Here is a 12743-nt window from a genome sequence, read left to right as displayed (position 1 = left end):
CCACAAGTTAATCCTTCACTCTCTGACCTGCAGCTCTAAACCTGCTGTGGTCTGAAGAAGCTCTTTGAGAACTCAGTGTGTTGGGGTTCAAACATTCAATGTCATGAAGAGTGTAGTCACAAAAAAAGAACTATGCTCCTTTAAAGTTGATTTTATTCATCAAGTGTAACAGATATGGCACATTCCCTTTCTCTAAGGCACCAACATGTGGCGTCGCGAGGCGTTCAAGGCCTCATAAAAACATATCACACCCTCCATCACAGCCAAACCTAGCTATGCACAATTACTAAAACACCTCCATGATTCTAACTTTACTGAAACTGTAACTCTGGGTATCAGGGGAGTGAGGAGCCTCAGACAGTCTTTATATTATCATAGAGTCATGCTATGTGTCAGGGCCTGTACGTACAAAGTTCATGCAGCACAGTGGAGTCTGCACAAACTCACAGATGTATAATGTCTGTATTTGTACAGTACAGGAGAATACATTTAACATCTGCATACAGGACAACCCTGGACTGAGGAACACCTGAACACTCAAGAGTGAAATCCACTTTGACAAGGTAATGATCCATCACATGAAGGAGGGCCGCCCCAACATCCACCTCCCAGCTGCACCCTGTTACCACATTCAAATCCAGGCATCGCAGCGTGTCCATGCAGCTTATTTACAGAAGAGGAAATGAACTCTCTGAATAGAGCTTCCTTTGTTGATGTAACCTGGTCACATGTGGCGGTGTCTAATCCTGTCTTGTTGTTCTAATATCTTTTGATTGCACAAACCTACAAACATCAGGAATATCAAATCTAGAGCTCTCCCTCCTTTAATTCTTCTTCTGTGGTTCTTACAGTTAAAGCTCCTGTGAGGAGTTTCTATCAGGTGTGAAATTAAAACTGAAGACTTTCTTTCAGCTGTAAAAGAACAGGACTGTCAGCAGGTTTCTGATCCTCCGGTTGTGTAAGATGCTTGATCCTGATTGGATGACCGTTATTAACTTTCACTAACAGGAGCAACACCAGAGACAAACTGATCACATGTCATGTCAAATCCAGGAGTCCTCAGGTGACGCCTGAGGCCTTTCTGAAGTCAGGACAGGAGTTCATATCTTCATGTGGCTCATGGAGGCGTTCAGCTGAGCCTCCAGAGCCATCCGGTCAAAGGTCCTCCTGTGTGTCTGCTGCCTCACCCTGTCCCTCATGTGAAAGGAGGCCCGGACCAGCCTGTGCGCCTCCTCCTGTATCTTCTCCCTCTGTCTCCTCAGCCGCTCCCTCCTCCACTCCTTCATGACGATGGAGCTCTCCCTGACCTTCCTCACCTCCTCCTCCTCTCTCTGGATCCTCTCCCTCAGCCTCTGGTGGAGGAGCTGCCTGCGTGTGTTGCGTTGCTGCGTCTGCAGGGCTCTGGTGCGTTGCTGGGTGGAGGCGTGCAGGGCGGCTCTCTGCATGCGTCTCTGGCTCAGCTGGACCAGGATCTGTTTGTGTGTGAGGTCCTGGATGCTCTGCAGTCTGGCCCTCAGCTGGGCCCTCTGGATCTGCTCCTCCTCCCTGGTCGCTCGCTCCTTCAGCTCCCTCAGACGCGTCTCTGCAGCCAGAGCTCGCTGCTCTCTGGAGCGTTGCAGCTTCTCCTCCAGTACGCTCCTCATCTGGGCCTCCTCTTCCTCCACCTGCTGCTCCACCTGCTGTTTGAACAGGACGTGACGGAGCAGCTCCCTTCGGTTCCCCTCCTGCAGCCTCTGCTTCTCCTTCTTCTCCTGCAGCCCTCTGCTCCTCCTGGCTTTGTGCTCCTTCTCTGCAGCCACCTGCCTCTCCCTCTCTCTCTCCCTCTTCTCCACCTCCTCTTTCTCCTTCAGCAGCTTCTCCTGGAAGCGTTTCCTCTCCTGGGTCTCCTTCTGTGCAGCCTCCATCTTCTGTCTATTCATGGCCTCCACCTCCTCCTTCAGCCTCCTCCACCTGTCTTCTTGCAGCAGCACCTCCTGCTTCAGTTGTCCGATCTTCTGCTGCTCCTGACTCTCCCTGAGTCTCCTCCGAGTCTGCAGCTCCTCGTTCCAGTGTTTCACGCTCAGCCTCAGCTTCTTCCTCCTCTGTTTCTCTGCTTGAGCCCGCTCAGCCTCCTCCTTCCTCCGGGCCTCCTGACGCTCCTGCTCCTCCTTCAGAGAGAGCTTCTGGCTCTCCTCCTCCTCCTCATGCTTCACCAGCATGAGAGCTGCGATCTTGCAGTCTCTCTCAGGCAAAGTCACACACATCTTCTTCTTGATGTCTTTAGTGAGCTGCTTTAGTTTCCTCTCAGTTCTTGGGGAGTGTCTGAGGTCTCCCAGACTGAAGCTGCTCACTGTGCTCCTGTCTTTGTGGGAGTGACCTGCAGGTGAACAGGTGGACTTACACACAGACTTCCTGTTGAAACACAGATCTGCATAAGGGACGCTGTCTGTAGAGAGTCTGTCTTTGGACTCATCCTTCAGGGCTGACACTTTACTGCTGCGAGGCCACCTGTCCTCCCGGATAATCTTCTCCCTCTCCTCCCTGCACATTTGCAAAAGCTTGATTCTCTCCTTTTCGTAGGACTCGTGCATAACTCTCACCGCCTCACAGGGCACATGCTGCTGCTCAGCTATCAGCTCATTCAGAGACTTAATAAGAAGTGCCACAGGTTTGATGCCCAGCCGTGCACAGGACTCCAGAGAACGGGGGCTCGTTAACACATACCGGCTCCTCTCTGCGTCCATGGACTCAAAGTTGTCCAGGTCCAGAAGGAGCCTGGGGGAGGTGGTCCTCTGCTCCTCCATGGTGGTCCTCCTCGCTGTCCTGATGCAGCGTTCACGAGCTCGAAGCTGCTTTCGCTCTCGTGCTCCTGCTCATTGTTTCTGCTCCTCAGCCCGGGGAGGTCAGGGAGGGATTAGTGAGGATTTCCAGACCTGTCCTCACCTCAGCTGTAACGAGCATTAACACAGGCATCATTCAACACCTGAATCACATTCATCATTTATTTACACACCATGAGAAATGATCAACACATATTATAACATTTGATTATGAACTGTAAGTTCAATTATATTTTGTTATACGGTTAAAATTATTCAGAATGATCAATTAATAACAAACTTATAAAGTTTTAATCAGATGATGACATGCAGAAAAAACACTTTGCATGACCCGTATATTAAACAGAAGATAAATTACATATTAATGGGAAGGCTGTATGCTTATTAGGAAAACATGAATTAAAGATAAATGGAAGCATGTGAGTCTATAATACAAACGATCAAATAAAATGACGAGAAATCTGAATAATTAAAAAAAAGAGAAGGTAATTTTTGCCTAAAATACAATAAATCTCTCATTTCTGAGGAGGAGTTAATGACACAAATAAAATAAAATACATAAAAATATATTAAATATATTCCATCATGTTTAAGAACAAATATTTCCCCTCATTTTAATCTAAAAATAAACAATAAATAGAAACACAGAAAAACGATACTGACCATTTCAGAGATGGAAACCATAAAAAAAGGAAAGTAATCAGCTGTTCATGATGGGGAGGACGCTTTGAGTTGCCAGGGCAACAACCAACGAATTCCATTCCAGCAAAGAGCGACAGAGGAAGACTTTCCTGCAGGAAGCGCCACCTGCTGGTTAGTGTCATCCTGGGAGGACCGACCTGTAGCTGACTGAAGTTCATTTCTTATCAGTCATACCTAAAACTTAATATTTGATACAATGGTGAAAGGTTAAAAGAAGTCAAATCTTTAATTTTTGTTTTCATGCAGAAAAAATGAGTAAACAAAGTCCTACAAAGTGCCCATGTGTTTTAATATTCATTCATTTTAATCAATCAGACACACAAATTATGTTAAAAAAATATGATAAACCAGCTTTAAAGAAGGAAACATTTACATTGGAGAGTTATACATGCCTTGTATTGTCTTCCTCCTCTCTGCAAAAATCACATTGGTTGCTGATTTCAGCTGTTTGTAATATATCATCATCCACTCCAGCTCTACCAACCCAAAGCACCTGTTCTCAACAATAAACAAGCTTCTCAAACCCATGGACAATCTCTCCTACTCATTCACAACAGACAAATGCAACTCTTTCCTGTCATTCTTTCAAGAAAAAACCGAAAACATCCACACCGAACTGCTTACTTCTGCCCTCCCCACCCATAGCCACACTCCCATCAGCCCCCCCCTAACAACCCAGTCTCTCTCTCAGTTTTGCCAAATCTCCCCCCTGGATCTCAATAAATCACTCTCCGGCATGAAGACATCAACCTGCATCCTGGACCCCCTCCCCTCCTCACTGACCAAAGCTTGTCTCCCTGCCCTTCGACCCCTTATCCTCTCCATAATCAACTCCTCCCTGTCCACTGGTTCTGTCCCTCCCGCCCTCAAACTCGCCTCTGTCACACCCATCCTCAAAAAACCAGGACTCGACCAGAACAGCCCCAACAATTTCCGCCCCATCTCCAACCTCCCGTTCCTGTCAAAGATCCTCGAACGCACTGTTGCCACCCAGCTCAAAGCCTATCTTCACTCCAATCAACTGTACGAACCATTTCAATCCGGATTCAGAACTCATCACAGCACAGAAACAGCCCTTCTCAAAATCACCAACGACCTCCTCCTCTCATCCGATAACAACTCCCTCAGCATCCTCCCCCTCCTGGACATTAGTGCAGCTTTCGACACCCTCAATCACTCCATCCTCCTCACCCGCCTTCAATCTTCCCTCGGTATCACTGGCACTGCCCTCTCCTGGTTCAAATCCTACCTCTCTGACCGCCATCAGTTTATCAGCATCAACAACCTCAAGTCACGCACAGCCCCCCTCTCTCATGGTGTCCCCCAGGGTTCAGTGCTTGGTCCCCTCCTCTTCATCATCTACATGCTCCCTCTTGGTCACATCATACGCCGCCACGGCCTCCATTTCCACTGTTATGCCGACGACATCCAGCTTTACATTTCAACCACATCCATCACCGCTGCTTCCCACACCACCCTCACAAACTGCCTCACTGAAATAAACTCCTGGATGCAAACAAACTTTCTCAAACTCAATTGTAACAAATCCGAAATTCTCATCATAGGCCCAAAATCCCTCACTTCCACCTGCCCAGACTTCTCCCTCACTATTGATAAATCCACTGTTTCAGCATCCACCCACATCCGTAACCTTGGTATCATTTTTGATCAGTCACTTAACTTTCAACAACACATTAACAATATTTCAAAAACTGCTTTCTTCCACCTCAAAAACATCGCCCGTCTCCGCCCCTCCCTTTCCTTCACTGCAGCTGAAACTCTCATCCACGCCTTCATCACCTCAAGACTCGATTACTGCAATAGCATCCTCTACAGTACACCCAACACCCTCCTCAACAAATTACAATACATACAAAACTCAGCTGCACGCCTCCTCACTCATACCCGCTCCAGAGACCACATCACCCCAGTCCTCCAGAACCTCCATTGGCTTCCCATCCCCTTCAGAATACAAGATCCTACTCATCACCTATAAAGCCCTCCATAACCTAGCTCCCTCCTACCTCACCGACCTTCTGCAGCCATATAATCCCTCCCGCAACCTCCGCTCCACCAACGCCAACCTCCTCACCCCTCTCACCAAACCCAAGCACCGAACCTGGGGGGACAGGGCCTTCTCTGTCGCTGCCCCCACCCTCTGGAACTCTCTCCCCCAACACCCCAGATTCTCTCCCTCACTCACCAAATTCAAATCCGGACTCAAAACACACCTATTTACAAAGGCTTTTAAACTAGAATTGATTGATTTTTTTCTTGTTTTGTTTTATTTTGCTGCCTTGCTTTTATTTGCTTTCTTCACTGTTCTCCTTTTGCTTCCTATTGTAAAATTGTATTTTCATGTAAAGCGCTTGGAGAACCTTTTAAAGCGCTTTTATAAATAAAATGTATTATTATTATTATTATTAATATATATTATGTATTATTTTATATCAGAATCAGAATCAGAATCAGCTTTATTGGCCAGGTATGCTTGAACACACAAGGAATTTGACTTTGGTAAACTGTGCTCTCTTTGTACAAGGCATAATAAGGCATACAAATAAAAATATAAATATAATAACAAATAAAAATATAATAATAATAACAAAAACATCAGCTATAAATACAAGAACAACAAAAAGGCATGACTAATATGTACAGACTAAAATAAGATGATATTATAATTATTAACTTGTATTAGGGATTGTAAACGTGTTTACTAACTAACAGCCTTGTTTATTATTATTTTATTTATTTTATGTTTAAAATAAAAAGACTGGCTGGTATCAGATTGATAGGAGCGTCATCGCTGACGTGTTCAGCCTGTCATCCAATGGGCTGCTACTTCCGGTGGTTATTGAAGTGAGTTTCTCATTCATCAGATTTACGATCATAAAAAGAATACAATTCTATTTTACACTTAAACTTTAGAATATTAGTCAAATCTATTTTTCCATCTTGTATTTTCCTACAGTAAGTTTTAAAGTATAAATCTTCTTATTTTAACGTGTTTTTAAATATAATAATATTTAGTTTGTCTTTATTTTGCTGTCAGTTTAAGACATTACCTGTTTGTAATGTTGCTTCTGTAGTCATTGATGTTATTGTTTTTGTTTTCATGGATTGTTTCAGTTTGTTTTTAGTTTATTAAAACATGTTTGAGTTTTATTTCTGTGAAGTCTGAAGCACCAATATGAAACTAACTTCCTCGTCTCCACTGTTGATGAGTTGCTAGTGGCGCGCTGTCTGCCTGCTACAGAGGTATGTTCATGTTCCCTCCAGAAAATCAGATTTATAAAGTTTAACAAAAACCAGGAGAGGTAGAGAGAGAGCTGAAAGATCAAACTCTGCAGGAGAGGAAGAGTTAGAGGGAGTAACGGTCCCAACTGTTGCTTAGACTGATCTCCTTTAATCAATGCGACCAACGTTAGCTCTGATCAAAGAGTAAAGAGACTGAAGCAAGATGTCTACCGTCCGTTACTTCCGTGTTTGCATTAGCAGCTAGCTCGGCAGATGTTTTCCTCTGCTCTGCCTGGTATTTATTAAAGTTTGTGTTATTATAAAGAGTGGAGCTGCTCTGAGACATTAGCCCCTCGTTCATTAGCCTGTGAGATAAAACACAGACAGCTCATCAGTGAGATAACATCATGTAAACGGCTGAGTGAGTGAAGAAGTGAGGCTAAAGTTAGCTTGTTGATTTGATAAACTACTGTTTATGTTTGCTATGCGACACTGTTATCACAGTTACTTATATAAAAAAAGATGCATTTCTTATTATTTTAAGCTAATATGGCATTTGCAGCACCATGTGACATTCATGGACTCCTCGGAGTTTCCAGTTTTGGAAGTAATTTCTTCTTTAACGCTCTCGTAATCTGGAAATAAGACAATATTTTTTAACTTAATTCGATTTTATTTGTAAATTACATTTCAAATTAAATTTATACATTACAGAATATATAAATTAAATAAAACAATTAGCATATCCCAACTTTTTCAGATCACAATTGAATGGTCGCCTTTTCTAACGTTCACAGCCTAAAATATAAGTGAAATTAATGTGATAAATATGGAGATAGAAAATGTTACAACTAAGCCAAATAACGTGAAGGAGATTCACGTTCAACTTTCCCAGGTAGAGATATATGTTGTCATTATTCCGACATCACGCGAACGCCTCCAAGTGAGTATCTACTATCTTGGCTTTCTATCATCTTCGGCTCAACTTGTAAACCGGAAGTGTTAGTTCACGTTTAAAACAACATAAACAAATGACTGCAGAGCTTCAGTTTCCATCCCCTGCTCCTTTAAGACTTACTGTAAGAGTCAGAGCTGGTTCAGATATTCAAACCCAAACACAGACATGTGTGTTCACTCTGTTAATGTTGGATTTCTCTCTCTGATCACACAGCTCATCCACAGACAGTGAGCAAGCTTACAGGAAGGAAGGATGAGGAGATCCAGGGGTGGTGGTGGTGGTGGAGGTGGAGGTGGAGGTGATGATGCAGAGGCTCCCCGGCAGAACGGCTCCACCAGCCGGAAGACTTCACAGACCAGTGATGGTGACGAAGCAGCTTTCAACCCCGGAGAGCTGCAGGACGACGACAACAACCCTGGACTCAGGAGAGAGATACGGAGCAAATACAGAGACCTAATCAACACAATACAACGTCAGTCACACACACAGGAGGCTGACCTGCAGGTTGTTGTTGTTGTTGTTGACAAACAGTCATGCATGTCTTTCTTGTGTTCATCTTTTTCAGAGGAGAGGGAAGACATGGTGAGTCTCTCCAACAACAGACTCACTGAAGTTTTAGAAGAAGCAAACAACCTTTTTAAAGATGGTGGGTGTTTGACAGACTCAGAGGAGTTTGGTTTCCTCTGTAGTGATGTGACTCTTCTTGTTTGATGATGATTTTATAATAATGTTTACTTATAAAGCCAATTCTAAACAAAGGGCTTCACAAAAAACAGGAAATATATCAGAAACAAAAGAGAGGAGCTTTAAAATACTAGAATGAAAAACTATAGGCCCTATGGAAGGTCTTATTTTGCATCCTATGATTTCAAGAAAGCTCTGATTCTTTTATTTTACCAGGTTAAAAAAAGATGAATAATTTATTTAAACTAATTTTGGTGATTCTGTTGTTAATAAATCTGCTTGTATTGATCGTAAAAAAGCATGAAGTGTCACCATGCTAGACTCTTAATGTAGATACCTCAGTTAAAATGTTCTGGATCTCAGCTCACCTGATTGTCCTTTCCTCCTTTCAGTCCGACAGGCGAGAGAAGCGGCTCTGGACGCTCAGCTCCTCGTCGTGGCCACAGACCTCGGGAAGGAGAAAGCCAGCCGGCTGTTTTCTGAGGGCACTGCGTTCGATCCCACGGCGTACGCTGAACACCTTGTGAGTGAGATTCTGATTCATAGGTGATACACCTGCAGCCGCTGGTTGGAGAGTAGAGCAGACATACTGACATCCACAGAGGTCTGCTGTAGGACTGCATGATGATACAACATGATGTGTTTCAGGTCAGAAGATTGACTTCACACCCTGCTGCATGTGTGCATCACAGCTGTGGTGTTTAGATGATGTATCAGGCAGCTGTAGTCTGTAGTCTTCTGATTTCAGAGTCCTGTAGTCCTCTAATGTGACTCAGGACCAGATCCCTGTCATGTTTGCACAGACAGAGTCACAGCAAGGGCTCTGATGGTTTTCCAAAGTTACTAGCCACGCAGCATTTTCACTAGCCACAGTTATGCTGTTCAGAAATATCATCTTATGTGATAAAAGTCGGCCATAACATGCTACAGTTTACTAGATTTACAACCTTTGTGAATGTGAATGACTGCTGTACACACTCATATCATACAACACAAATCTATAACACTACAAGAGACTCGTGGGAGGGATTGTGTTACACGCTACGGCTGAAAACCACATGCATATGATGGGTTGGCGGGTGTTAATGTCAGGCCCTGGTTGTTGCTGTAAAGTTGATGGAAGTAGGAGGAACCAAACAAACAAACAAAGATGACAATAAAACAAAAACTGGAGTATAAATTCAGAATCTGCTTGTTTGTAATAAAGTCAGAGGTCTCATGAGTCTCCCTCTGCTCCTCTGACAGCTGTCCTTCATGGGTCTGAACCGGCTTGAAGACGGGGAGGAGGAGCAGCAGCAGAACGGAGGTGTTGATGGATACCTGCCTCAGGACGCCTGGGACAGACTGGCCCGGAGAGCAGAGTGCTGCTTCAGGACGGCTCCCTCCTTCCACTTCATGTGAGTGCCTCAGTGTGTCGGGCTGAGTGTTTAATCCTTTCAGGTGTTTGGGTTACTTGTGTTCCTAAACAGCGCTGCCTCTCTCTCTCCTGTCCTCCAGGAGAGGCTCGTTCCACGCCGAGCCGCCTCCTCCCAAACAAAAGATAGAGCGGCAAAGGAAGGCGCCGAGCAAGGAGACGAAGAGGATCATGCCGACCGAGGTAACTGAGCTGAACACTTTCACACATGTGACTCTGAGTTAGTATGAATGTGAAGATCTGTGAAGATCCTAATCATCATCCTCCTCTCAGCTGAAGAAGATGGAGGACTCTCAGCAAGACGCGACGGTCAAAGAGGTGGAGAGGATCCTGGGATATCTGAAGAGTTATCACCAGGACGACCGTGAGTTTAAAGAGTCGGTCTCTTGGGCTTTAAGATGTCAACACTGTGTGGATGTTATTTATGAAAGTCTCTCTGTCTCCACCGCAGCAACATCCCCGATCTCCTATTATGAGTTTGTCATCGACCCCAACTCTTTCTCCCGGACGGTGGAGAACATCTTCCACATGTCGTTCCTGATCAGGGTGAGCTGCACACGCTGGGCAGGATGTATTTGAAGGGAGGATGTCTGAGGTACTTATGAGCCTGCAGTCCCAGTTAGGAGTACAAACACAGGATCTAAACCATCTACTGCTGTAAACAATGTTTCAAATGTACTTTACCCTGAATCTTCACATGACTTCAGCAGCACAACATCTGTATCTGTGCATGCTGTAAGCTGTATCAGATAAATAGAAGAGCTAATAAACAATAACAACATTTTGACATGCATAAAAAAAAAACAAGGGTAAAAGAAGTCCCAGGTCCCAGCCTGAAAAAGCCAATAGAACCACGCCATCTGCAAAAAGTGAAGAGGATAATCTGGACCCCAGCCTGGAAACCCTCCTCCCACAAGCTGGACCTTGAAGTCCTGCCCATAAAGAACACAAACAGAGGCAGAGATCTGGGGGGGATGCTTACCGGTGACCGTCTGCTGGCAGGGCTTGAACCTCTCAGACCAAGTTTGGCTAAGCCTGAAAAAAATGACACTGAGTCGCTGTCTTGTGGGCCCACCACCTGCAGGAGGAGGCGTAGGGGTCTGATGTGGTGCAGATTATTGGGCAGCAGATGAAGGGCTGTGCTGATCCCCAGCAGAGCAGACTGCTGCTCTCCTCAAACCGTAAAGGAAAATGTTGGTGATAGTCATGATAAATGATGAAACATGGCTCTACTTTCATAAAATCAAATTAATCAAATCACTTCATTATTTGAGCACATGCCTTTTCATCCCCTCACTCTTTAATAGCCGTTTTATAAATGGCTACATGTGTCCTTTTCTCCTCTGCAGATGATTCAAAGTGAACATATAGATAATCCCCTCATACTCTCCTCTCTTCAGAGAGTCTGAACCGTCCCTTTAAGTTTGTATCAGTGCAGCTTGTCCGCCCCCTAGTGGCCGTCAGTGAGCATGACTGCTGTTTGTGTTTCAGGACGGTCTGGCTCGGATGTATCTGGATGATTCCAAGTTGCCGTGTATAGGTGAGGATAGTTATTGTGTTATTATTTATGGAGATATGAAGGAGTATGTCTGGAGGTGATTATTTGACAGTGATGTGTGGTTGTGTCTCAGCTCCTGTGGAGGAGGGAGAGGTGGAGGCTGGAGCCTTATGCAGCCGTAAACAAGGCATCGTCTCCATCAGCCCAAAGATATGGAAGGTCAGCACACGTCTCTGAACACACAAGAGGACTTCATCTTCTTTAAATACAAACTCTTTAATGTGACAACTCTTCCTCTTTCACAGGATCTCATAAAAGCCTTGGACATCACGGACACGATGATACAGCCTCCTAAGTCTCAGGATGAGTGACGGACCTGCTGCTGGAACATTTGGTTTTTACATGCATCCCTGTTTTTTTACATTTCCAAACAGTATACTGTTTGATATTTGCTGAAGCAATGTCCAAACCTGAAGTCATTATGACTCAAAAATCACATTTAATTTTAATTTTTTACTGTTTTTAAAAGTTTAAATATTAAAGGAGAGAGAAGAGGAAGCTGGTGTTGATTTCATTTGTTATTAATGTGTGGATTTATCTGACATGACATTTTTAACATTTTTAAAAGTCTTTATATTTAATATTTGTGATATTCAGATCATTTAAAGGAATTTAGCAGAAGAGACTTGATAGAAACTGAACCAAATATTCATAAGTAGTTTTTAAATTAGTGTCTTATCACCTGAAAATAAAAAGAATTGTGTTTTTGTAGGAAACTATTGAAATCAAATTTGACTTTTGGAGGAGTCTTTATATTTAATATTTGTGACATTCAGATGATTTAAAGGAATTTAGCAGAAGAGACTTGGTAGAAACTGAACCATGTATTCATAAGTATTTTAAAGGTGACATATCATGCAAAATTGACTTTTTAATGGTTCTTTACCTGAAATATGTTTCCCTGTCTACAAACCCCCCAAGAATGAAAAAAATCCATTCTGCCCCTGTTCTGATTTCTACACCTTTCTGTAAATGTGTGTGTTTTTGTAACGTAACAACAATATCCGGTCTGTAACAGGAAGTCAGAGCTCGGAGCTTGTTCAGCCCATAGACTGTATAAAATACAACTCAACCCCTCCTCCGTTTTTCATTCCCTGCACACATGTGTGCTAACAAGGAGCTTAGGAGGGAGGCATGCTAGTTGTAGGCTGTCTTAATAAACACAAAGGTCGCTTTGACTCCCCACGTCTGCAGATTTGAAGATCTAGTGGATGATTTTTAGTTTTCATGGAAAAGTGCTAGCGCTAATTGGCATAGCCACATAGCTACATGTTCATAGCTGTAGCTGTAGCTGTAGCTGTAGCTGTGTACCAAGACACACGTCGACATACTGACAAATAAAACAACAAGAAACACTAAATCTGTGAC

General features: G+C 43.8%; 2 protein-coding genes across 5 annotated transcripts; one reads left to right on the top strand and one right to left on the bottom strand.

The window, feature by feature from the left end:
• Positions 1–135: 135 nt before the first annotated feature.
• LOC117811632 (coiled-coil domain-containing protein 177) lies at positions 136–3636 on the bottom strand. Of its 2 annotated transcripts, none has more exons than XM_034682029.1 (2): positions 3483–3636; positions 136–2927 (listed from the first exon to the last, which is right to left on the bottom strand). In XM_034682029.1, exon 2 carries the CDS (start codon positions 2781–2783, stop codon positions 1101–1103), a length of 1683 nt encoding a protein of 560 aa, XP_034537920.1. In that variant the 5' UTR covers positions 2784–2927; positions 3483–3636; the 3' UTR covers positions 136–1100. The 2 variants fall into 2 exon arrangements, with proteins under 2 accessions (XP_034537920.1, XP_034537921.1); XM_034682030.1 differs by having other exon boundaries at positions 3466–3529.
• Positions 3637–6387: 2751 nt separating this feature from the next.
• Positions 6388–11873, top strand: nsmce4a (NSE4 homolog A, SMC5-SMC6 complex component). Of its 3 annotated transcripts, none has more exons than XM_034682674.1 (11): positions 6388–6494; positions 7933–8191; positions 8285–8365; positions 8796–8926; positions 9649–9800; positions 9901–10000; positions 10091–10181; positions 10269–10363; positions 11309–11357; positions 11449–11534; positions 11621–11873. In XM_034682674.1, the coding sequence occupies exons 2-11, from the start codon at positions 7972–7974 to the stop codon at positions 11684–11686; spliced, it is 1071 nt and encodes a 356-aa protein (XP_034538565.1). In that variant the 5' UTR covers positions 6388–6494; positions 7933–7971; the 3' UTR covers positions 11687–11873. The 3 variants fall into 3 exon arrangements, with proteins under 3 accessions (XP_034538565.1, XP_034538564.1, XP_034538563.1); XM_034682673.1 differs by lacking the exon at positions 6388–6494 and adding an exon at positions 6725–6782; XM_034682672.1 differs by lacking the exon at positions 6388–6494 and adding an exon at positions 7721–7840.
• Positions 11874–12743: the final 870 nt, after the last annotated feature.

Source organism: Notolabrus celidotus, chromosome 4 (assembly GCF_009762535.1).
Source record: "Notolabrus celidotus isolate fNotCel1 chromosome 4, fNotCel1.pri, whole genome shotgun sequence".
Taxonomy (NCBI): Eukaryota; Metazoa; Chordata; class Actinopteri; order Labriformes; family Labridae; genus Notolabrus; species Notolabrus celidotus.
The sequence above is the reverse complement of the archived record's forward strand: the minus strand, read 5'-3'. Positions and strand labels throughout refer to the sequence as shown.